The following is a 27045-nucleotide window of genomic DNA, read 5'->3' on the forward strand; positions in this document are numbered from 1 at the left end:
TCATGGATTTTCTGTTTGCACAGTCACACATAGTCACTTTAAGATGTTTTCTTGTTCGTGTTTTTGTTTTTTTGTTTGTTGTGGTTGCACCCGATCCAAGAGCCGAATGGCTCACAGGGCTATACCAAAATGAACTGAACTGAACTGAACAAGTGAAATAATGCTTCCTATTGATTAATTTAATAATATGAATTAACAGTCACAATCGTGCCATAACTACTGCAAGTTCACATTGGAAATTGTGACATGTTCAATGTTTTTCAACCAACATAGAGAGAGAAATGAATGAAAGAATAAAGCAGAGTGCTTCATGTTTAAAGCACGCTCTACATTTTACACGCATGGGTTTACATTTGTTTTCGGTGGGACATTTGGCGAAAGGTGACTTTCAGAAATGTTTTCATTTAGTGGTGAAAATGTTTTATTGGGAATACAGTGGTTCTCTTCTTGTGAATATTTATTGAAACCTGTAGTTGTTGATATGAAAACAGCCCTTGCTGTTTAACGCCATCCATAGGGGAGACATAGGTTGCGTAATTCTGTGGCCTGTAAGTGCCACTAAGAGTGAGATATGTTTTTTTTTGTATTTGTGTGTCGTGGCCTTATATGCTTGAATGCACCGTGGGATAGGATTGATGGGGTGAGGAGGGCCTGTTCAAGTTGGCACTTGCCACTGCTCTTCCAATTATTTGGTAACACAGCCTGATTTCTTGCACCTGAGCTGGGCATCCACAAGGGACCCATGTGGTCGTGCAAGCGTTTGAGATCACCCAGCAGCAGATACCCAACCTGAAAATTACTTGCTTTACAATTTATATTGACTTGGCACAAAGACAAGCAACAGTGGGACAAGTTTTCTTGCTTGTTTTTTTCAAGTTCGTTTATTTAAGAAGAATTTTGTTGCGTCATTATATATATGGGGAGGGGGGCTGTGTATATAAACATCTGAAATAAACGTTCAGAACATGCTTAGAATTTTTTTTGTGATTTTGACGTAGTATATGGGTAACCACGGGCAATCATTTTATTTTATTTAAAATAATGTATTTTGATTGAAAGCTTAGTTTGTTAAATAATGCCAGGCAAGATCAGCATACTGCTTAAGCATTTGTATGATGAGGCACAGGCTTTGTGTATGAATAGAAAGATAAACATCAGAGTAGCTTTAGGTGAGAACTAGTGTTGAGCAGCAGTATGTCTTGTCACTAACATTATTCAGTGCTGTGATTATCTGTTCAATAAAACCACGCAGAGTGTAGAGACAGCAAATCCTCCATGGATTACAATTAGTCACTTGCAACTGAAAGACTCGGTCACTTCATAGTGCGTGGCGAATAATGCAGGTTTTTGAGTTTGGTCCTTGGCTGCAGCATTTCATGTTTAGGAAGTTTCAAGCAATGAGTCTGGACACTGGGGTTGTACTTTCATGTTAACAGATGTAGGTGTATAATGTCTGTGCTACTTTGTGGGTCAAAGCGGGGAGTGGTGGTGGCATAGCGTTTGGCGCACTGCGTTACGAACCCTGCGACCCAGGTTTGGGTCCCGCTCACAGTCGACACCAGTGATAATTTTCTGAACTGGTTCTGGGCCTCCCCTAAGTCGACTCAGCCTCAAATGAGTACCTGGTGTGGTGTGTAAAACATCAGCACTTTGGAGACAAAGGCGGCCGGGCATGGTGCTGGCTACCTAACTCCTCGTGTGCTGTCCCGGCCTTCATTGGTGAGCGCTAAAAGCACTTGCTCATGCAGTCTGTTCAGGCTCTAGGGGAGATTTTTGTCTTTGTCAGAGACTGTGACTTGCAACAAAGCAGTGAGAAAATAGGAAGGATAGAGTGTACAAAGTATAACTCGCCAAGAAAGTGTTGTCCATGTAATTGGCAAAGGGACGTTGCCAAGAGGTGGGAAACGTGTGTGGGATGGAGGAGACCAGGTCAACAATACAGGAATTGGGGCGGCATCCAAAGATTTGCCACCAAGAGCAAGATCAAAAGTCAGATGGTAAGATAGGGTCAGGGCAGAGTTTGAAGCTTGAGTGTCAACTTCACAAAAGCTCAGGATTTTGTGGAATGCATGGAATCAATAGCAACTTGTGGTGGAATCAACAACATTGGCTATGATGACCTCTTGATCTTGACGTATGTTTTCCTTCGGAAATATATTTAGCCATCATGGCGTTAATCGGTCTATACAGTGTTAATATGCGCACATGTTGGGACGATACTCTTATGCGGTGACGGAAGCTCATTTCATGCTAAACTCTTTCCCTAATCTCTCTCTCCCTAATCTCCCCCATTAACACGACTGACGTGCTTGCGTGCGGGGATGGAATTCCTTTCCAGCTCGGGCCCCGCCTGCTTGCCCTTGGCCAACATACATAACCTCTTGTTGTAACAGCTCTCTCGCTGTGTTCTTCCTGGTTCAGCAGTTCCACTGCTGGATTATTTTTTTCCGCCTGAGGACAACCGCTTGTGTTGCGATCGAAACGTCGTGATATTTTATTTTTATTTTATTTTATTTTTCAACCTACGTGACTTTACCGAAAGAACCAAAGAGTAGAGGAAGTTATCTTCTGTTTATTATAGCTTGAAATTGGAAGTGGATAACATAGGTTATATTGTCCACGAGTTTAAATTTTAAAAAAATATATGCATACTGGATAGACTGTGCAACTAATATATATTTGATTTTTAACGATCTAATGACATTTCACAATTTTCAAGTAGAGTTAAGATTTTGTAAAACATTGGGTCATCAGTGGCTACAGTAACATGTTCTGCAGCTGAACAATATGCAAACCTCTGGAGACCATTATCCATACAGCCATTATCGCGCTCATCCATAGGAATGGCCAGCCAACCTACGTGACATCCCATTATACGACTGTTAATTAGGGCTGTAACAATCAGACACTTTTGCAATAATTATGGCAGGCTGAACCATTAGCTGAATCCTTCATCTGATGTTTCTTATTACCCAGTCACATTATCCAACTCACTAGTTACACTCCAGGGGTTTCCCAGGGTTTTTTTTTTTTCCCTCTTGACACATTGACATGTTGTCAAGGATCTATCTTCATAACCCACTGGACTACATCTGATTGTGTTGATTCATATGCAAAATTGGAAATGTATTTTATGAAAGCATCCACTTGGTTTTTATAGACAGGCTTTGTGCATGTAGCCAGTACTTCATGGTCACTCATACACTTGTTTCCCTTTTGATGAATAAACGTGATATGCCTATTGCAAATGTTTTATTAATGGAAGCCTTTCAAACCGATTGTCTTTTACCAGTTGTCATTATTGTTCTTCTCAAAGTAAATTAGAAGCAGATTGATTGTGTTAAGAGTAATAGTATGCCAATTATGGGTTTATTCTTGAAGATACACATGAATTGGTACTTCAATCACGACTGTAAATTCAAATATGCGTGTACTTTTAAGGCAGCTGTCCTAAACTTTTAAGTGCGCAGAGGACCATTATCCGGTTAAGCTGTTTCAATAGATCCACTCTGGCTCTCAAGGATCTGAGAGAAAAAAAAAACCACGTGTCATTCAACCTCACCCTGCCCTTCCCAAAGTATCTACCCGGCACAAAGAGTGGGGTTCAAGGGACAGGAAACAAGACATTGAGGTTAGATCTGAGCTAGTGTACTCTATAATCGAATGTAGTTTCTTCCTATATTATATGTACTTTAATTGGCATTGTGTATGGATTGCAGATTCCTTAGAGATAATCTTTTATATCTATATTTATAACATTTGTGTTTTTGATGCATGCTAAGCAAACATGCATTTTGTATTTACAAAATACCAATGTGAATGTCCAACTAATGCCTTTTTCTTTTTTGCACGCAAGGCTGAATGTTCATTTGGACTATTTTTTTCTCCCAATTATGAATGCAATGGGTCCGAGGCCTTCATACTCCTTGGGTAATCTACAGTGTTTAACATTTTGTCCTGTGCGCCCTTAGGTCATCGTTAAAGGTGACTCCGACTGATTGCAGCCATAATGAAATGGCCATTTGGATCAACCGGGTTGTATATCAGCCAATTTTTTTCAAGAATAAGTAGGACCAGATAGATATTAGTACAGACTTTGAATAGATCTAATAATTACAAATAACAAGCAGCACCAAAATAAAGCCCAATTACAAGGTCTGTACGAGTGCTTCGAAGAAATATTAACGCGGCATTGACAGCATTGAAAGTTTTTTTTCTTATGCGTATATATGTATGTTTATATTAATTCCAATGTAATGACATGTTAAAATACCTACGGGTGACTTGTTTGTTTGTTGATCTTGTTTATATACGTGCTTTGTGAGCTTCAAAAGTAACGTTGGCCATGCAATGTTCATTATGGTTTCAGGATTAAGCTGTACAAATTATTTGGCCTTTGCGGATTTTTTTCTCTCTGTAATAGGCAGCTGTTTAAATGTTGCTTTAATACGTGTCATTACTATATTAGGCAAATGCATAATATCATAATTGTATAATTCGTATACGTCAATGTATGAGCATACATTTTCCTGTCATTCATTTTACCCGTTTCTATCAGAGCTGCTGGTCTCTGCCACTCATTACTCATCCATTCCCCTCGTTGCCTTATTTGTCAGATGCCTAGAAGGTGCCTGCTCTTTCTGCTGCTATAAGGGCACTATAAGCATCATGTGTGCTCTTTGAAGTCTTCTGTATATGTCAATACAGAACTGCGTTTGTCATTAATTTAATTGTTTTTTTCTGTTTTATAAACATAAAATGTATTATGAACTTGGCCAAAGTATACACTACTTTATTTGCGACATGCTGGGAATAATGTAGTTTGGAAAACGTGAAAGAGGTTATCACTATCCAGGCAGAGTCTAATGGCGTTACCTCCACTGTATAAACCCTGAGGGCATTGGCACATGTGTTGAGGTTCTACTTAATTAGGTCTCTGCAGAATTGTGTGCGTTGTTTGCTCGAGCAGGTGTATATTATACCAGATACTATCAACCTGCTTTTTGATGTGCTTCATTAAAAGGGAGGTAATCATCCACCATTCATACAAGGTGTGTGTGTGTGTGCCTGCCTGCATTGCTAATAGTCCACCTGGCCTGGTACAGGCGCCGTGGGAACGTCACCATCACTTAGTGGCCAATGGCGGGTTTTGGTATTGGTTGGCATTACTAATATCAGCTACAGTATGTATAATCTACAAATATATGAAGGCCTTATCATGCTAATGTGACATCCCGCAATCCTAAGCATTTGCATTTCATCGTGAAATGTAATAATACAAAGTGCAGACCTTTGCAAATTAATATGATGTGGATATGATAATTCTAACTCTACCCGCAAATGGCTATGGCAAGTCCTGTTAGTGAATACCATATGTACACACATACAATTACATCCATAGACTGCATACCCCCATTTATTCATACATAATAGTGATATATATATTGTGTCACTATTTTGTGTGTGTTTGTGAAACTAAACCTAAATAATGTTCGCATGCAACTTTTTTTCAGAAACTAAAATGACCTGCCTTGCAAATTAAGACACATCTTTCCAGGTATAACGTTGAGATATGATTCCTACCTCCAAAAACATCAATTTTGATATGGCGCAGAAATTAGTTCCCATAATAGAATAATTTTTTTTCTCCTTAAAGAGCACTGACAGGCACAGAATATAGCTTCCTGGATGTATTCGTTTCAGAAGGTTACTAAACCATAGGATGTTATTATTATTCTATGTTGAGCTATATACGATTGATATGCAATTCATTGTGATGGCGTTCTTTTAAGCTTAAACAGCCGGAGAGGTTAGTGCATATCTTTACAGGTGTGTTCTTCAAAGCGCCCGCATGCACCTGATAATCAACACAAAAAAATGCAACTCAGATGGTCTCCGTGCCCTCATATTATTACATACGCTAACTTGGCATTGCAATATGCTAAAAATAGCAGCCAAGGGGCGCAGGGGTGAGGCAACGGCTACAATCTCCGGTCTCTATACACTGTCATCACATTTTGTTCTCACGCGTTTTGAAGATTCCTTTTCTACTGCGCTGCCTACACCACTCTCTATATTTATATATTTAAACTTCAAAGCTTTATAACAAGCTGGAACCACAATACCGTGCCTTGGCTTTGTGGGGGGGGAGGCGGGGGCATTAGATATTCATTTGTATTTGATGTTGCTTGCAGAACAGAACATTCCCATTGCCTGAAATGCATATGAAACATAAATCACTATCACATGTATTACTATTGCATACTATACGTTTGTATGCATACCAATGTCCGCTCATGTCTAAACTGTTGCTATTCTTGTGCATATTTTAAATATGTATTTGGTCATCCATTCCGGGATTTTTGTATGCGTTAAGTTTTAAAGTGTTAGTTGGTATGGTAACAAAAGAGTATACAAATGTGTACAACAAACCCTTAATATTCGCTGGGTGTGTAATCGCGGTTTTGGGGTATTCGGAGTAGTTAATTGTATGATATTTGCATTTGGCGGATTTTTTTTTAATTGTTGTAACAAAAGAGGAGCCATGGTACAGCACGCCACGCTGTGTCAGAGTTCGCGGAGGACAGTCCTGATGCAACCGAACAACCTTACAGAGGAGGGGAGCTAAAGGGTGGGAGAAAGGGGGCCTCCTTCCCCAAACACGAGGGGGTCACCACGTCGGGGAGAAGATGAACACTTAAATAGGGAGGGGAAGATGGGGGGGGGGTGTTTTAAATAAGGGACTCCTCTACTTATGGAAATTCAACTTACGAACTTTCAGAGATACGAACAAACCTCTCCCATATATCCAGTTGCCTGTTCGGACCGAGAGGCGTAAGTTCAACCACTGTGCAATAGACGGCGGTGGTGGCATCTCCATCTGCATAACATGAAGAACCAGCGGCATGTACATCTGCCAGACATTATACAACTTTTAAAGCCATTCCCCGTGTTTAGTGCATATGCCGTACAACAGGTTTGGAATCGACAAGAGCAAAGATGGACTTTACGAACAGATCGACTTGCGAACAGTCCTCTGGAAACTAACGCGCATTTGCGACAATTGCACGGGACTAGCCTACAAGACGCGTTGAGTTAATGTTAGTTAGCTGCCGTGGTTGGTGAGATCGTGGAAGCTGTGCACGCCACACGCTCTTTCTCTTTCTCTCCGTCCCGCCTTTGCCTGCCGTATTCATAAATATGATTACGTTCATTAGTATCATTACCAAAGGCAAGTGAAATAACGCAATACTACTATACAATGCATGTATTCATTTATATATGCATCCGGTTTATAAGTGTATGTGTTAACGTAATATACGCACGTTTATGCTCACAAATCGTATTCTCATAAGCTTTGAGTATTGTAAATATGTTATGTTCATCATTATTAAAGGCAAGTTAAATAACGCAATAATACTATACAATACATGTATTCATATATATTTGCAATTTATACGTGTATGTTTGAATGTTATATATATGTTTATGCCCCCTTTAAAAGCAGATTTAATATTCGCGCTGCTCTCCAGAAACATCCCTCATGAATATTTAGAATGTTCTTATGTCAATAATCGAAAAATATAAACCTGTATGAAGATATTAAGTTTCAAGTGTGAGTGCTTTGGTATGTTGCGCGCTGGATCTAAACATGCATACATTAATACTGTATATGGCTTGTTTTACATGATATTCACTATTTGATTTGTCATCAGTCATGATCAGTCCACAATCTCTTAACCACGTGTTCCTCGTTCTGTCAGTATAATTCTAAGCATGTACCTTTGCATGCTTTTTGTGCACTTGTAAAACTTCTTTACTTTTGTTTTGTAAATGCACATGCACCCAATCTGTATGTCATTGCAGACAAGGCCATAATTATAATATATATTGGGGGGGATACATCTCCAAATATTCAAATATGCTCAAAATGTCCCCCTCAATACATTGCTATAAAATAGATTTATGTTAATATGATCGTGGTTATGGTTGTACTTTATTAATCCCTAATCTCTGCCATTACATACAATGAAACAAAAAAGGTAAAAAAAACAGGGCAATGTAATACAATACACTATCAGACATTGTAATAAATAAATAAATAAAAGTCCATCCTATGCGTTTGTGAATTTTCTAATTTTTTAGGCAGGAAATGGCAGGAAAATCTTTTCAAATTTAGATTTTTTTTTCTGAGGGGGACCCCCAGACCTCCTGGAAGATTTGATCCCCCCCCCCCCCCAATATTGACTCCATGGCTACGGCCTTGCTGCAGGTAATATACTCAAATTAAAATAAATTTTCGTGAGGCACTTGGGTATATTTTCTTGTATTATTCGGTTTTCCTAAAGTACTGCACATCCACTCGCATCTGCCTTTTTGTTGCACAATTTTCACTCTGGTCCACTTCAGTAACTGCTCAAGGTATACATACAATATGATCTGTTCTAGATTTATATATCATAATTTATTTTACAAACGTGTTATACCATGCTTATTCCCATAATAAGTATCTTAGGCCCAGTTTTTCAGCCTTCCTTATTGCATTTATTCATTTATTTCCTACAGTCGATTTTCATTGGTTAATGGCATCATCAGTAAATCTGAGATGTAAATGTTTTCTTAAGTTTTGTTCTTCTCGTTATTTCTCGATTACAGTTTTAATCAAAATGCCATATCATGTTGCTGCAAGTAACTTTGGCAAAATTAATTGAAGTATTGCAGGTCTATTCGTTTCGTATTGCATTTTTATAAATTGCCACAAACATCATTGTTGACAGAATAATAGAAAATGTCGAGGTCAACATGAGGACGTTGGATTTAGGAAAGGTTTTTCTACCATGGACTGCATAACTACTATCAATATTTCTGGAAAAGACTAATGAATATCTAAAGTGTCATTATTTCTAGCGTTTGTAGACAAAGAAAGGCATAATGATCAATGGAAATTATTGGAGTCATTAATTCTCTGACAAACCAATGCCTCAGTTTCAATAAGTATAAATTATATATATTTTTACAAAAATGAAAAAGCTTCACTGAGATTGCATGATGCAGGTAACAAAATACAATTTAGCAAGGGGAGTGAGGCAATTAAATGTGGATACAAATATAAGCTCTGCACATTTTCCCTAGGACCACTGTAACTACTGCTTGGCTACTGCATTGCTATATATAACTTGCTGTTTTCTATGTCCTGACATTCATTATTAATTTCGGAAATAAAATGCAAAATACGATCCCAATGTGACATGGGTTGTTACGCTTTCAATGTAGCTCAATTGTTGGGCATTTTTAATGAAATACAGTGCAGTACTGGTTGCAACAGATTTACGTGCATGTATCCCGTTATACGTTTTGTTCACATTACACATTGATGAAATACCAATGTGTATTTTTTGTAGGCTGTTGTGTGTGTATATGCATTTTTGAGTGAGAAAAGGACTCGTCACAAAGAAATGTTTTTGTTTCACTGTCATTTTTTTCACACATTATCAAAAAAATGTGACATCCTAAAGTGCACATGTAAACACTCAAATACACACGTGTTAGCCCGTAAACATGTTAATGCCTAATGCATGCTGCTGATTGCTCGTAGGGTCATGCACCTGTTGTAGAAGCTTACTGTGTTTGTATAGCTGTGTTCTGAATGTCACATCTCTTCCTGCAGTGACTCTATATCCACACACGAATTGCGAGTAGTCTTGCAAAGCTACAATGTAAGAGCAACTTTGGAACCAATCAGACACAGTTTACATACTGTATTTTGGTTAGCATGTATTATGGTCTTTCACATTTACAAATGGTGTTTTTTTTTACCTGAAGCAATTAAGGAACATTAATGTCTTTAATGACCCATATAGCTTGGAGATGTATGTGTGTATGTTGAACATCGTTCGCACCGGACATAGACAACCGTGCTAATCGGAGGTGCGGGGGAAGGACAACAAACTAAACATATCCTCATCCAGCAGTCAATATACAAGAGGGCTGCGATTGTACAATGTCCACAATTATCGGAGGATAAGTACAGGATCGGTCTTACTTTATTGTTTTCTTTCCGAGTGCCTCAGTGCCGGTATGTCTATATTCGTTGGGTCTTTCGGTAAAGTCACGTAGATAGGTTCAAATGAATACAAATAAAATAAACAAAAAACTACAGCGTTTCGATCACAACAAAAGCGATCGAAACGTCGTCGTTTTTTTTGTTTATTTTATTTTTATTCATTTTAACCTATCTATATGACTTTACCAAAAGACACGTATAATATGAGTTCCTGCAGTCATGAAAGCTTTAAGTAAACATTTGCCTGTACGTCGTTAAAATATAAAAAGTTGAAGATACTGAGCAATGTGTACAAGTGTATAATCAATGTGACATGCTCGGCCATTTTCGCCAGCTTGCCATTGAACAAAAATAAACTGACTGACTCAAAAAGCTATGAGCTCCTTTTAAGAAAAAGCATCATTGCTGGGACCTTAATGGAGACTACTCTGTACTGCTTTAATATATGGTCATTTGTGACTTTAACAATAGTGCATGACCCACCTTTTGAAGTAAAACAATTATATTTTAATTCACTCATAGAAGCTCTTTTGAAGAATAAAAAACACAGAAGTCTGAATAAGGAATGTTTCAGCTCTGCTGGCATGTAATATGATCAATGTTGTGAGATAGTTCAATAATATTCATATTTTGGCAAATTCCCCTTCACAATTAGAATGTATACTCTAGTTGTTCTTAGTAATTGTACCCAATTAAAAAAAACGTGTATAAAGCTGCACGTTGTTTTTATAAGTGCGTGTATTTTAATGTTCAAAGTGATCCTGACTAAATGTAAAGCATGCTAAATGGGCTTTAATATCGCGAGCCACATTCTGCAGAATTGCAGGATAGACGTCTTCACGTGACTGACAGAATCCTGTTCATAAACAGAAAAGTCAACCACGTGAATGGTCCTTGACAGATTACTTTACACTGTGAAAGTGAGTGGCATGTTCATTGCAGCCACTTGGCCAGGGAGCAGTGCTAATAACCCAGAGAATCAGTATATGGCTCTTTTCACGCCAGTGACCTTTGATGAAATCCATCAAAAGGAGAGCATCGCTCGCAAATTATCCTTGGCTTCAGCACTCCATCAATTCCATCTAGCTATCATTAACCACGGAATTTATGTGGGGAAAAATGTTAAGTTTTTAATATGGTTATTTGCATATTTTATTTAATTAAATTTCACTCTTTTTATAGTCAGCTTAAATATTTAAGTCCTACCATTTATGTCAAATATATTTAAACTTATGATTTGCAGTTAGAGCATATATGAAATTACTTTCTTAGGAATGTTATTGGAATTGCAGTATATGCAAGGTCCTTTTGTAGATTTGCATTGGATTCAAATGATGCACATACCCACATTAAAAAAATGCAATAGTTACGACTAATGGATGTGCACTGTAGATGTGTGAGTTATAAATAGAGTGTGATGCTTTTGACTTAGCCTAACATTACGTAATGCTGTTCTTCAGTATTTTTTATTTATCTTATTTGTCATCTTATGAGTTGATGAGGATTTACACATCCATGGCATTTGATGATGTTTTTGTTATAATTGTCAATTAATAGTTGTGTTAAATGAGATGAGTATGTACCTATATACAGTGAGGGAAAAAAATATTTGATCCCCTGCTGATTTTGTACGTTTGCCCACTGACACAGAAATGATCAGTCTATAATTTTAATGGTAGGTTTATTTGAACAGTGAGAGACAGAATAACAACAACAAAATCCCAAAAAACGCATGTCACAAATGTTATAAATTGATTTGCATTTTAATAATGGAAATAAGTATTTGACCCCCTCTCAATCAGAAAGATTTCTGGCTCCCAGGTGTCTTTTATACAGGTAACAAGCTGAGATTAGGAGCACTCTCACAGAAGCAATCAATCAATCAGATTCCAAACTCTCCACCATGGCCAAGACCAAAGGTCTCTCCAAGGATGTCAGGGACAAGATTGTAGACCTACACAAGGCTGGAATGGGCTACAAGACCATTGTCAAGCTTGGTGAGAAGGTGACAACAGTTGGTGCGATTATTCGCAAATGGAAGAAACACAAAAGAACTGTCAATCTCCCTCGGCCTGGGGCTCCATGCAAGATCTCACCTCGTGGAGTTGCAATGATCATGAGAACGGTGAGGAATCAGCCCAGAACTACAAGGGCCTCAAGGCAGCTGGGACCATAGTCACCAAGAAAACAATTGGTAACACACTATGCCGTGATGGACTGAAATCCTGCAGTGCCCGCAAGGTCCCCCTGCTCATGAAAGCACATATACATGCCCGTCTGAAGTTTGCCAATGAACATCTGAATGATTCAGAGGACAACTGGGTGAAAGTGTTGTGGTCAGATGAGACCAAAATTGAGCTCTTTGGCATCAACTCAACTGGCCGTGTTTGGAGGAGGAGGAATGCTGCCTATGACCCCAAGAACACCATCCCCACCATCAAACATGGAGGTGGAAACATTATGCTTTGGGGGTGTTTTTCTGCTAAGGGGACAGGACAATTTCACCGCATCAAAGGTACGATGGACGGAGCCATGTACCGTCAAATCTTGGGTGAGAACCTCCTTCCCTCAGCCAGGGCATTGCAAATGGGACGTGGATGGGTATTCCAGCATGACAATGACCCAAAACACACTTCCAAGGCAACAAAGGAGTGGCTCAAGAAGAAGCACATTAAGGTCCTGGAGTGGCCTAGCCAGTCTCCAGACCTTAATCCCATAGAAAATCTGTGGAGGGAGCTGAAGGTTCGAGTTGCCAAACGTCAGCCTCGAAACCTTAATGACTTGGAGAAGATCTGCAAAGAGGAGTGGGACAAAATCCCTCCTGAGATGTGTGCAAACCTGGTGGCCAACTACAAGAAACGTCTGACCTCTGTGATTGCCAACAAGGGTTTTGCCACCAAGTACTAAGTCATGTTTTGCAGAGGGGTCAAATACTTATTTCCCTCATTATAATGCAAAACAATTTATTCAATTTTTGACATGCGTTTTTACAGATTTTTTTGTTGTTATTCTGTCTCTCACTGTTCAAATAAACCTACCATTAAAATTATAGACTGATCATTTCTTTGTCCGTGGGCAAACGTACAACATCAGCAGGGGACCAAATACTTTTTTCCCTCACTGTAGAAGCAATAGACTGTGTAACAAAGGTGTTATGTGAAATAAAGAGACATGTAATAATTATATAACTTATGTGAGTGTAGTCTTGGGAAATCTACGTAAATTGTGAAGTATGACCACTAACGTACAATATTTTTTTTCCACATTTGGCCACTAGATAGCACTTTATTATTTAGTTAAGTGCCCTTGCACAACTACAAATGAGAAGAGGAGTAACTTGATGTATTTTTAGTCCTCTGAGGGTGTAAAGAAATGTCGAATTCATATTAACATAAATGAAGCTGATATCTGGCAAGAACTGTAGAAATTGTGTCAGTGGTTACAAATTGATACAGTTGATGCATTTACGCTAAAATGCATTGCCTTTTATTTGGAAATTGACAATCATTATCCTTGTCCTTTTATTGTCTTCTGTTTACATTTTTAGCACACAATGAAGAAAAAAAATCGATTCGAGTATGCCCTCGTTATTTGCGAGGGATACATTTCGGAGACCCTTGTGAATAGCACGTTTCGCGGATAAAGATATTGGTCCACGAATATCGTACACAGAACGTCTGCAAATGCTACTATACAGCTTCGATACGTTTTCTCTCTGTATCTCTCTCATCTCTTTATCTCATTACTTTCTCTCATCACATTCTCTCTTATCACTGTTGCTCATCAATTTATGTATCGCTCTCGGTTGAGTCATGTAGAGTCCCAGATACGATTTGCAGATAGCAAAAATCGCAAATAGCAAGTTAATGAATAACAAGGGAATATTGTACCTCACAACATCAGCAATCTACTGTCCGTCTGCTTTACTATATCTCTATATTAGTCAACAGGCGCAAAATCTGGGTTTTATTCTGGACTCTAACCTCTCCTGTTCTTCCCACATTTCCTTTATGTGTAAGCCCGCTTGCTTTCATTTTCGCAAAATGTCCCGTATCCACAACTGTCTCTCCGATTTGGCTGCAGATACAATAATTAATGCATTTTTAACTTCCAGGCTAAACTACTGCAATTTTCTCTTATTTCGTCTTCCTTCATCTCTCATCCAACATGTGCACTACGTTCGAAATGCAGCTGCAAGAGTATTCACTAATACCCGTACGCGTCATCATATTACACCCATTTTATGATTCTTCGACTGGCTACCTATTCAGTCCAGAATCACCTTCAAGATTGCACTCACTTTTGACCAAAGTCTTTACAGGCTAGCCCTTGCCTATCTTTTCCCTCGAGTTTCAGTTTACTCCCCTCCCCGGGTTCTCCATTCACCTTCTCTAGGTCTGCTCTTCACAACTCAAACCCATTGGTGAACGAGATTGCTCATGCGCAGGTCCTAGAGTCTGGAATACCATGCCACTCCACATCCAGCAACCCCACTCCATCATAGTATTATGATCCGAACTAAAGGCATTTTTTTAATTCATCCCAGGCTATGTATTTTTTTTACCAAAATCACTCGGGACAGTTTATACAATTATTAAACGTCGCGTTACTTCGTGAATCAATGTTTTAGTTTAGAATTTGATTGACCAATGCTAGATTTACAGCATGGCATATCAGACCATCACACATCTGCACTGACGAATTAACCACTTCAGTATTTGTGCTTGGTGTAACTGCAATATGTTGTAACTCTTAACAAATTCAACATTTTCACACACAGCGATACATTCTTAATCGCACGTGCATTTTCTTACTTCTCAAACACAGTCAAGAATTTGCCCCATGTTTAAAGCAGTTTTATGTTTTATCCAGTAACCTATTCGAGCATGGTGTGGCTGCACTTTTCTATCGATGTGTCGCGAATTCCAACATGTTCATTCACAGCATCTTCATTGTAACAGCATGCGTGCTATGCGACGTTTGTCCTGTAAATTGGTAAATGTTTCCGTTGGCCCGGAGGCACAGCACTCTGTTGTTCTTTGTGACACGGTGAGTGATCACGATGTATTCGATTTTTTTTATTCTGAATTTCTCAATTTCAGGTTGACGGGAATGAATTTACCCTCGCCAATCATCAGCAGCAAAAACTGGATGCGTCTTCGTTTCATGTCGGACAAGGACCGTCGCCAGCGAGGTTTCAGCGCACAATACCAAGGTATAAAATCTTCTGCCACGATCTGCACTTTGCTTTGAAAAATAAATTCACGTTAAAATGTATGCTCGTCATTACATCCGGTAACTATTAGACATGCATACGACGCACCTTCCCCCAACCCTTCACCGGTCCCCCAAATTAGAATTCACAGCGCACTTTCATATATGACGTTTCTAAATCATGTTTATACTGTCCCCGATGTATTTTTCTCATTTGTTCTGTAATTTATAGTATATTGTTATTTCCATTAGCCTAACATTAACATTTTCTTATAATTATAACACGTTGTTAATAATTTATTCTTACATGCAACATTTGATGCGCGTATTGTGAGCTTAAATATTTATACTCTTTGTTTTTATTCGGTAAAGTCACGTAGATAAAATAAAACAAAATAAAATAATTAAATCACGACGTTTCGGAGGCAACACAAGCTTCCGTCTTCAGGTGGAATAGTCACAGCAGAAGATCAGAAGATCAACACATTCCACCTGGAGACGGAAGCTTGTGTTGCCTCCGAAACGTCGTGATTTTATTATTTTCTTTTATTTGGTTTTTTTTATCTACGTGACTTTACCGAATAAAACCAAAGAGTATGAATCCTTGCAGTCACGAAAGCTTCAAATCTAGAATTAAATATTTATTTTAATTGCTGCATGTATGAATTGTTACATGTATAGTTTTTAGATATTTTATATAAATAGAATATGCGGTTCACTGCCACAACGTTTCGTAAAAAAATAATCCGTTTGGATTGGCAAAGTGAATAAGTGGTAATATTAAGTTTATAAGAAACAATTTTTATGCATATGTCATCATCTGCCATGTGCAATCTACTGCTGGATTAATGCCTTAGAGATCAAGATGTAGCCATTGCCCATGATCGGGACAGATTCATAAAAAGAGTGGCAAAATAACATGCATGTCTTTACAGTGAATACATATTACAATTTGTGTATACCCCAGGAAAAAATGGAGGTGCCATGACAATGAATTATAATTGTATTCTAATTTATCTGGGGCAATCATTAACATTGTATGCATTATTCATTATAACTACCCATGATAATACTGTCCTGTTCCAGGAGAGCATTATTATTTTTACTGAAGAAGTGTTATAATAGTTTATGATGGAATATATATATCACCTGATAATATCTTTCCAAGCCGCAGTTGATTTATAACTATTGGCTCGATTAAAGTTTATTCTATTTTTCTCCATGGATTCCCTCAATATTGTTTACCAATCAGTTTTTATTTTCAAAATCAACTCTGCAGCCTTCCCCCTGGCACACACGTTCTGCCACAGCAGACACCCAAGTCTATGAGTCATTATGCATCTGTAAAATAATAATAATTTTCGTGTAAAACACCTGCACATGTAACAATTATTTTTGTTGACTAAGTGGGATGTTCGAACAAGGAAGTAACTAAATTTATGAACGCGCAACTCTTATAACCTCGGTTATAAAAAGTGCGCAAAAGTCTTATAACAGAAATGTAACCTCATTTTTACGTGGCCTAATGAGTCATCTATTATAAGTCATAGCATTTGCTGTGAAAAAACCTTACTGGTAGTACCATTGTCATTTGTGTCCATTTGCAATGCTGTCACGTTATTGTCCTACTTGTGCATAAAAACTCATTGATTGCCATTCAAATGAAGCCCACCAGTGAGTTCATATACCATAAACTGCTCCCTTCTATCTGTTAATGTGTGCATGACCAAGTATATATTAGCCTGAACAAATTTCATGATTGAACTTGATTCATGCCGTAATTTTATTTCTGAGCAATGAAGAGTGGCCAAGCCTTAAAGCACGAGAATATACCTACCTAGAAGTTGTTTATGTTAGGTCAGCCATTCATTTTTTTTAACAGGTAAGGCCCACTCAGCTATATAGCTCTTTTTCAGAAGCGACATAGGCACAATGATAGCTCAACAAAGTGGCATATCACGTGGACAGTTATAGCGGCCTAGTATTCGAAACGCATGTTTATAAATGTTGAGGAAAAAACCGGAGGACCCAGAGAAAAATCCACACGATTATGGGGAGAGCATGCAAACTTCAGATGTACAGGAGTCATGGGTCGGGATCGAACCTGCGACCTCCTGTATACCAGGCGAGGTGCTCAACATCTCACCACCGTGGCGCCCTTATCAGGCATGAAATTAATAATAAAATAAAGTGTTCACGTATTTATATATTCTAAACTTTATTTTATTGTGTGCTTATCATATATATTTTGTGAAAATGGTCAGTAATTCAAAATCTCTGAAAATGAATCTCTGACCACCTCATTTCTGGGAGCATGTGAGCGTGCACGCATAGGTTATTCACAGTGATGCAATGTTGAGTTATTTGTTCTTTTACATTCTTGCGTTTGGCAATACATTCATGAGCTGAATACCAATGTCGAGGTCTGCTAGCCACCAGAGGGCTTCAGGAGAGAGTTTGTGTGGCTGTGCTATTCCTCTTCCATTGAAGGCGCACAGACCACAGTAGTTCACTATACGGTACATAGTTTGGATTGCATGGCCACAGTTGCACTGTGGCTTGTCTTTCATTTTTTTACGAAGGAGATTTACACATTGGCCTATTGATGTACTGATGGGATTGATAGTACACCAGTATCTTCGAGGATGAATTTCAAAGCCAGTTGGTGCACTGTTTAGATCTTGAATGAGGTGTTTATTCTGGATGCCCACGTTGTTCAACTCTGTTCGCCAGTGTTAATCCTGATCTGGGTGAGATTATAGGATGGTGACAGGATGATCCGAGAAAGGGGATCAGGACTTGAGTTGGTGGTGATGTACATTGTTGAGGTCTTGGTTGATGGGTAGATTGTCGTTGGCAAGAAAATGTGTAGACTCCCTTGTATATATGTATGTTTAACTTGTTCCGGACCGTACGTAGCTCACCGTGCTAATCAGTTTGCACGTCTGTGAATATTTTTTGGCAGAATGTTCAGAACAGGGAGCCAGGGGATTTGTTGCACATTGCATTATTTCATTGTGCATCAACAAGTTTTGTGTATGAACTCCAGTCCAGGCTGGAGCACAGTGACTCTTCCACTGTGTAGATCAGTGAGAGGGAGGGAGTTTGCAGCAAGCTTCTGTAGCAGGGTAATTTATGTATTGATTTTTTTTACAAATCTTGTTTTATTTGGGGCTTGAAGGTCAGCCTTCTGTCCATGATAACCCCTAGATACCTTGGACTGGCGTCATAGCGCACTGGACTGCCATAGAAGGGCATATCAAGGGTGGCATCTGCTGTATGTATGTTGAACTTTTTTCACACCGTATGTACCCAGCCGTGATATTCGGAGGTGCTGCACGATTGTTCAAGTGAAAAATACTTGAGGTGGTTTTGTAAGAATGTGGTCAGTCTCCAGTGACAGAAATATGCCACAAATACAGTTTTATTTGCTTTTAGAGTATTGGTAGTGTTCTCGAGGTTTGTACCATATACAGCAAAGACTATATCACCTGCACATATCAACTTGCATGGTAACGTACATGGCAGGTCACTTATATATAGATGAAATATTGATGGTGTGAGTTTAGGGCAGTGGGCCTGCTTACCATCTTTCTCCCCACTGCTTTCTATAACCAGTTAAGCTCATGTTGACGTTTCGATTACGTGACACAACGTGATGTGACGGGCCCGCATGTTGCCTCAAAAAAAATATTGATTGTGTGAGTACCAAGTCTTGAGGAAGGCCATCATCCATATTCCTCTTGTGGCTGTGTTACCAGCGAGGTGTACCCTCAATGTACGGTTGCTGAGCATTGCCTCCATTAGGCATACCGTAGGTGTACAGTATAACGGCATATGATGAGTTTTCCCAACTTCAGCAGCAGGCCATGATTCCAAACAGTTTCATAGGCAGTGGAGAGGTCAATCACTGCTGTGCCCCTGTTTTATGTTGGCATTGGAAACCAGCTTCAACGAAGGTGGTGAAGGCAACGATCTGGGGGAAAGTATGGAATGCATGGCATGTTCCATCCGCCTGGAGGTGGAGGATAAGAGGGATATTGGCCCTGGATCTGGAGGGCATGTCTTGTGGCTTCTGGTTTTCAGAATGCCAATGAAATTGGCTTGCTTTCATTCTTTCAGGATTTTCCCTGTCCTGTCTGATGGTGAAGAGGTTTGCAAGCCATTGTTGACCATATAGTCCCAGGTTCTTTAGGGACTCGGAACACAGGTCATACTATTCCAGTGCCTTGTTGGAATTTGTGGCCCCGAGGACAGCTATATCATCAGCTTCAGTGTACAGTATAACGGCATTTGATGAGTTTGCCCAAGATCTTTTTTTGCTTGTGGTTGCTCACTCAAGGTAATGTTGAGTTGTTTCCAAACAACTTGTTTGGTGAGCTTCTCAGACAAGACAGAATGTGGAAAGCCACAGCACCTGCTGTGATTTTTAATGGTCTTTGCGTTTGGTAGTTTTGAAGCACCTAGATTCCGGAAGAGCTGCCGAGCTTAATGACTGGAGTGTGAGAAGTCCAATTCTGCAGTACTTTCTTCTCATCGTTTTCTTTGTGCAGCGTTCAGGGACTCCAGCAGAGCGGTTGCCCTTATCTTGGTCACCAGTTCTGATAAATTATTTAAAGAGTTGTTTCTGGTTATGGACATCCAATGTAGCTTTCTGATACCCTCTTGGGATGTTGTTTTCTTTGGGAGATGCCACAATTTATATGAATTTATGGAAGATTTTAGGCTTTGGCTCCAGAATCTTCGATTGGGCTTCAGTTTCTTTTTCGTAGCTGTGCCAGTTGTCCTTCTCAAAACATCCACCACGGCCATGATTTTCAGATTATGACTGGTATCAGTTATCCACTGTGCATAATTGGCGGTCTGTGTTGACTCTTTGGAAAATTGTTAGTAAAGCAATTAGTGGATGTCCATTCTTGGCTTGTAAGAAGAAGACACATTCTGGTTTATAGTTTTTCTTTACATCCATCAGGGTGAGTGAAATGTGCGCGACTGTTTTGGGTGACGATCATTACTCAAGTTTTCCTCCATCTTCGTCATTATTTGAGTAGCCCCATTGTGTGTTGTGGTTATTGCAGTAACCCATATATATATAGCCAGGCGAGTGGCTGCTGGTGGAGGTCGTGATGGACATTCCTTCTTCGGTGGCTTATATATACATTGATGACCTTCACATGGTCAACTGTGACAATTATTTTTTGAAGTGCCATCATTTGTGGTGGATGAATTAAAAGTAGTACTTTAGGTCTTGCTTGACAAGGGTAGTGAGGCCTTCTTAGTACGATAGATGGCAGGAATAAGGGTGTAACTATTTATTCTTTAACTTGCCATACTCACGCTGTCTTCAACGCGTGCCCCCCTTGTAAGGCGACAATGTCAATGTCGTTTTCCCTGAGGTTTATGGCCTTTTTTGCGGCATTTAGCTCTGCTGGTTATATCTGGATTTTTAATTAACGGCTTCCATTTCAACTAGTTTGAGAGTATTCGTTGTAAAATTTTGATTTAAAGCTTTCGTGACTGCAGTAATTCATATTCTTAGCTCTTTCGGTAAAGTCACTTTGAAGGGAAACAATAAAATAATAAAATATATATAAAACAATAAAAAATTCTCACGACGTTTCGACCATAACACAAACGGTCGTCATCAGGTGTGTCGGTTTGCAACGTGACTTTACCGAAAGTATTCGTTGTGTTTAAGGTAACGTGAAAACCTGTAACAGGTGGGCTATGAGAAGGCTACTGTTTGTCACCCAGTGCATATAGTGAATAAGTGTTAGCTATTGCCTTGCATGCACCCGAATATAAATGGTTATTTTCTAACAGGTTACTTAATACCATATAATGGTATTAAGCAACCTGTTGACTCTCCTCACGTATAGGATTATATGTTGTGTGGCATATTCGCAAAATAACCCGCATGTTAATCAACTGGGAAGAAAAAATAAATTTGGAACATTACCCCCTATGACAGAAACTAGCAGACTCAGAGAAAGGCTTTCCTGAGTGAAACAAAAGGAAAAATAATAGAGGAAGAATAAACTGCACGTTGTTTAGTCTACAATCTGCTTTGCAATAACATTGTCTGTGCTCACGGTTGATGACATTGTTTGCATGTAGCGTGTGTGACTTCTCACCATTCTGAATCACTCTCTCCGCTTGGCTACATTTAAATGAAATTTCAAGTTAAATATAGAAGCGTTGGCTGGTTCATATTTTGATATTTTGTCATACAGGACGATAGGCTCCGGGCCACAATCAATGGCCGTATTTTACACAGGTTGCAAATGCTATTGCTATTCCTCATGCATGTGTCCCTGCTACCCCCTTTGGCCATTCTGTCCCTCTTGCTAATTCCCCTTCTCCCCTCCCCCGTGTGCTGGTCTGCTGGGTTTTCGCTTCATTTTTTTGTCACATTGCCACACGTGCTGAACCGTGACACGGCAACGCACACCAACGTGACCCCATGAGCTTTTTGCAAACTGTAAATCCGCGGGGGGTGTGCAATTCCCGCAGCTTGAAAGGTTGTGACGAGATACAATAAAAAAAAAGTCACGGCACATTTTCAGCATGGTTTGCGATAATTCCGTGCAAAATTTGTGTTTCCACAAAAAATATATAATGTACGTTCATTATTTACAAAGCAAGTGATTTTGTGTGCAAAGAGGAATTCGAATTCAGAAGCGTTTCCTTGTCATTGTGTGACACATTGACATTCACCTATATTCTTAGCTCTTTCGGTAAAGTCACGTTGAATGGAAACAATAAAATAATAAAATATATAAACGTGACTTTACCGAAAGAGCTAAGAATATGAATTACTGCAGTCACGAAAGCTTTAAATAAAAAAATTGCCCGATGATGCTGGAAGTACTTACCAGCGAAACGTCGTACTCAAACTGTAAATGTGGATTCACTCTTCAACACACCGGTGGGCTAAAGTAGTGAATTATTTGTCTTTTGTCAACGTGACACTTTTTTGCTGATTGGCCGTGTCGGGTGGTGGAGGGTTACGACACATTTATAAATAAACGCGATCTAACCCAAAAACCGTTATTATGAAAAAATTGACATTCACCTGTCTATATATGCGCTATTCGTGCAATTGTATGGTCATCATTTGTAATAAAATCAAATATCAGAATAAAAAAAATGCATATTTTTACAATCATTCTGTCTACAGAAGTGAGTACGGAAAAACTCGAATTTTCCACTCATGTGATCAAGAAACAGAAATGTTACATGCAGTCTTCCCTTGTTATTCACGAGCTTGCTATCCACGACTTTGGTTATCCGCGAATTGCATCTGGAATTCTACACGACTGCATTGAGAGAGAGAGAGACAGTGATGAGATAAAGTGATGATGCTACTGCACAACATCATCGTAGTTTTAGTTAAGTTCATTTATATACTATTTTTGTAATATAATACTTTATTAATATGTATTTACTTAACATTTATTTACTTTGTTTATTCTAACCAATTTTTGTTTGTTTGTGTTTTATGATAATTTCCAAATATTTAATCGCTTTGACTTAACACTTTCGTGACTGCAGGAATTAATATGCAATGGTTCTTTCGGTAAAGTTACGTAGATTAAAAAAATAACAATAAAATAATAAAAATAAAGTGAATAAAAATATCACGACGTTTCTGATGATGACCGCTTGTGTTGCGATTGAAACGTCGTGATATTTGTATTCACTTTATAATTATAAAATTGTAATTTTTTTCTATCTACGTAACTTTACCGAAAGAACCATAGAATATGAGAATAGGTTTTCCCCCTTTTTTCTGGCAACAAAACAGTTGTGTTAAGATGTTAAAACACAAAACTGAAACCTTTTACAAGGAATCATGTCCGCATTAACCACAATACTTGTGGTCAGAATGCAAACAAAAAAACATGCTCTGACAGTATATGCATTGTCCTTGAAACTGATTGGTCCACACCAGAGACAGCTTTCTTTCGAGCCTCGTCTCAAGCGGTGTTCGACCAGAGGATGCCAAAATAATATTTAATCGCTTATTTACGTATTCATTTAAGGTCATCAATTAACCGCAAAATGTGCTATTCACGAGCGTCTCCAGAACGAATCCCTTGTGAATAACAAGGGAATACTCTAGTTAGAGAATTATGAACATTACCATCAGTTATAAAGTCTGCCTCACCTGCGTTTTATTTGTATTTTCCCCAGCTAAATGACATAACATGCACTGCAATACGAACAACCCCTGTAATAATTCAGCGGGAGTTACATTAACGCAGCTTCAGTTGGCATGGGTGCATGTTTCAGGAGCTATTTTATTTCTCCTTCATCTTCGTGAATGTGTGATGTGCGTATATACCGCCTGTTGTGCGAAAATAGCGTGTGCATTATTTAACCCGCATGAGTTCTCAAAGTGTGCTTTGTGTCACTGTCCGTCGTCTCATCTGACAGTGAAAAGAGCAGTTGATCTGAAGTCACGCGGTGTGAAGCTACCACCCAGCAAGGACATCAATCAGAAGCAGCTAGTGTGTAAGTTGGCGGTGTTCTTGCATTAATATTGCATGTGAATATACTTTGTTCGGTATCGTTTGACGTTATTCTTAACTCGTGTATTTACACACTTTGAGTACCTTCCTCTTCCATGTTTTACTTGGGTGCACAACTAAAATATGGCGTCCTGTTAACAAGGCAAGCCCCTTCACGGAGAATTAATTAAAACCAGGCATTGCCTGGGGTTTCTGACTACATATCCAAAAAAAACGTGTGGACATATATATTTTAGATCTAATTAACATTTGATTAAGATTATTAAACTTCCTCACATTTCATTTTTGCATTGTGCATAAATTAAACCCATGCATTCGAGGCACACTCATCGAGCTTGCGTTTACTTCGCCGTTTGCGTTTACTGGGCAGGTGATGTGTTTTTTTTATGCTGAATCAGAATGCAGTTGTGTGCTGTTTGTGAAAATTCTGCTTTGAATTGTTGATGTCCCCTTTGCTGCTCGGCACTGGAAGTGAATGAGGGCGGAATAACACAGGCTTCCAGCAGCTGCCCTGACCCTGGGGAGCCAGAACACGCCACCCGCATCGGCTCCGATTTCAGGTGGGTGTTCCGCAAGCTTGTACACCGCCGGCATGCACAAGCAGCCACCACAGCCTCCGCAAGCATTTTGTCATTGCCAAAGTTCGCCTTCAAATCAAATCATTAGCACGTTTGATGTTCGCGTCATTCTCATAGCGCAAAGCGATCATCGCGAGGCCGCTGTCTCACAGAAGGACAGTCTGCAGTGGTTTCGCATTAGGGGAAGTGATGATTGCTGCGTGTGATCCCGATCGAGTAATTTGCAGATAATTTGTCAAATTTGACGCTGGCACAAAAGGGCCTACTCTTCTTTTTTAAGAAGGTCGCAGAATGAGCCCAGACACCTTTCCCCGTTAACTATCCCGAGGGCACCTGGCCCCCGGGGTTTGTCGCACTCAAGGTGTCTGTACTCCCCGTCGCTCGCGCTCTGTTTTTGGCTCTTATTTAATAATACTTAAAAAGCGATTACATCTTTAAAAAAGCAGGTCACAGGACAGTTAACGTCCACCGTGCGCCATAAACCTGCAGTATTAACTAGGGCAGGCACTGAGCTCAAACTGCGAACCTCAGCAACAAATTACATCCGCTTTACCTCTTGACCATGTCACCGTTTGGCATACAGTGCTCGTGTTTGTGGTCAGGCAGAATGAGACTGTTTTGTTTATCATTCAGATATTTGGTCTCGGGTTGAAGTGTCGTCATATATAATTGCATACTTGCTGTCACATGCGCGCAACATTCCTTTGTTATGAAAATGGTGGTGATTACTTTGGGATTCGCTTAACAAAACATCTGGTAGAAGGAGTCATTGATCATGTTTGTCATCCACGGACGGACTCAGACTGCTGCAACAAACAAGGAATCTTCTTTGATGTTCTTTGAATCAATTTACATGGATGTAATTTTACACGTCCGTTGCTTATTATTTGTCAAATGTAAATCAAAAAGCCCACATTTCAATAAGCGCAAAGAAAACAACCCTAATTGTGCAAGAGTATTTGGATAAGATAAAAAATAAACAGTTTTAGAAGATATGATTTTCAAATATATATGCAAGCACACGGTAACAGGTACACTTCTCAATGTATTTTATCTTGTGTTCAAAGCAGGGGCTATATGGCCAAGTATTATCTTTGTTCCTGAATTATGTACAAATGTTTTTTTCATTGAAATTGTCATATTTCATGCACATACATAAAGCGCAATGAGGGCTGGACACTGCATTTGTTCAAATTAATATGCATTTTCTTAAATCAGACAATGGATCATTATTTATTTGGTAATGTCACATTGGTAGTGGTGCGCAAGCACAAGCAATAAAAAACCCAACACATTTGTCAATAACACTATGTTAAAAGAAAACATGTAATTGGTGACGTTTCGAGCAAGGGCCCTTCTTCATAGTTACATTGTTATGTTAGTATCATGTAATATACGATTAGTCAATGATGCAGCTTGTGAAGAAAACTACAATTTAGGTTGGAAAACAGATTTTAGTAAATCACTCTAGCAGTCTTTTATAGTACATGAATAAAATAGCAATTTACAAAATGTATAATGTACCTTTACACAAAACAACAACATTTAACATACTTCGATGTCAGAGAAAGTGACAGTTCTAAATCTCCGCTATTAGTCACAATAATCGAATTAACAATGTTCACACATTGCACCACAATAGCTGTGCATCTTCCCAAGCAATGACTTTTGAGACATAGTTTCCCCCTGTTACCTGAATCATCAGGATGAAATACACATAAGCATGCAGAACCACGTGGGATTGTGTAAAGTGATGTCCTGAACATTGTGAAGTGAGGTTTTCTTTGTAAACTAATTGATATCAAGTGTCAAGTTTCTGTTCACAAGATTCTTAAATAGTTTGGCTGCTGTTTCTCTGCAAAAATATGCCATCGTCTCAACTGACATTGATTGGCACATCACTGAGAGTACGCCAACTGATTAATCTCTTTGGCCTTCGTGGCATCGAACGTCGATGTAATATGGCCCAGATATGCCAAATTAATGCTAAAACTGTATTTTGCATGTACAACACGAAAAGTTAGAACACCTGTGATAGTAAGCAATGATAATGATCATGGCTATTAAATATGCTGTCCTAATTTTGCTCACACGGCTACATGCCCTGCTGTTTTAAGACTTTGTAAAAAGTTAAGGTGGCCAGAGCACGAAGCCACCAATGCTTATATATTGGGTTTGAATCTGAGGAGCCATCAGTTTTTAAACCACGTTTTCAAGCATAGTGAGGTGGCAAAATGTTAATTTCCTCACCTGATATGTGAGAGGTTGTGGGTTCAATCCCGACCCTGACACCTGTATATTTGGAGTTTGCATGTTTTCCCGTGATCAGTGGATTTTTTTCTAGGTCCTCTGGTTTTTCCCTCTACATTTAGACTTGGCTGTCACCTGATGAAGCTAGTTGCAATTACTGGTGAAACGTCGTGCTCATATTGTAAATGTTGTAGATTTGCCCTCCAACACACCGGTGTGCTGTACTAGTGACGAATTGGCATGTTCTGTTTACGAGACAAACCTTACTAGTTGGCTGTCAGATGGTGGTGGGTTTAACGACACAATTTATATTTACGCGATCTAACCCAAAAAAACCTCTAATATGGATGATATTGGTCGCGAAAGCCTACGTGTTAAACACAACAACTAGTTTATATGGTCTTTG

The 27045-nt window shown here is 39.1% G+C and overlaps 1 protein-coding gene across 1 annotated transcript in view; it reads left to right on the forward strand.

The window, feature by feature from the left end:
* The window catches only part of LOC116941582 (CUB and sushi domain-containing protein 3-like), a 409001-nt gene that overhangs the window by 148046 nt on the left and 233910 nt on the right, over window positions 1-27045 (forward strand). The window contains exons 6-8 of the mRNA XM_032952774.2: window positions 15166-15278; window positions 23717-23794; window positions 24284-24371. Coding sequence (XP_032808665.2) covers window positions 15166-15278; window positions 23717-23794; window positions 24284-24371 — 279 coding nt within the window. The remainder of the gene's footprint in view (window positions 1-15165; window positions 15279-23716; window positions 23795-24283; window positions 24372-27045) is intronic.

This window comes from Petromyzon marinus, chromosome 12 (genome assembly GCF_048934315.1).
Source record: "Petromyzon marinus isolate PM22_M1 ecotype Great Lakes invasive population chromosome 12, UKy_Petmar_22M1.pri1.0, whole genome shotgun sequence".
Classification (NCBI taxonomy): domain Eukaryota; kingdom Metazoa; phylum Chordata; class Hyperoartia; order Petromyzontiformes; family Petromyzontidae; genus Petromyzon; species Petromyzon marinus.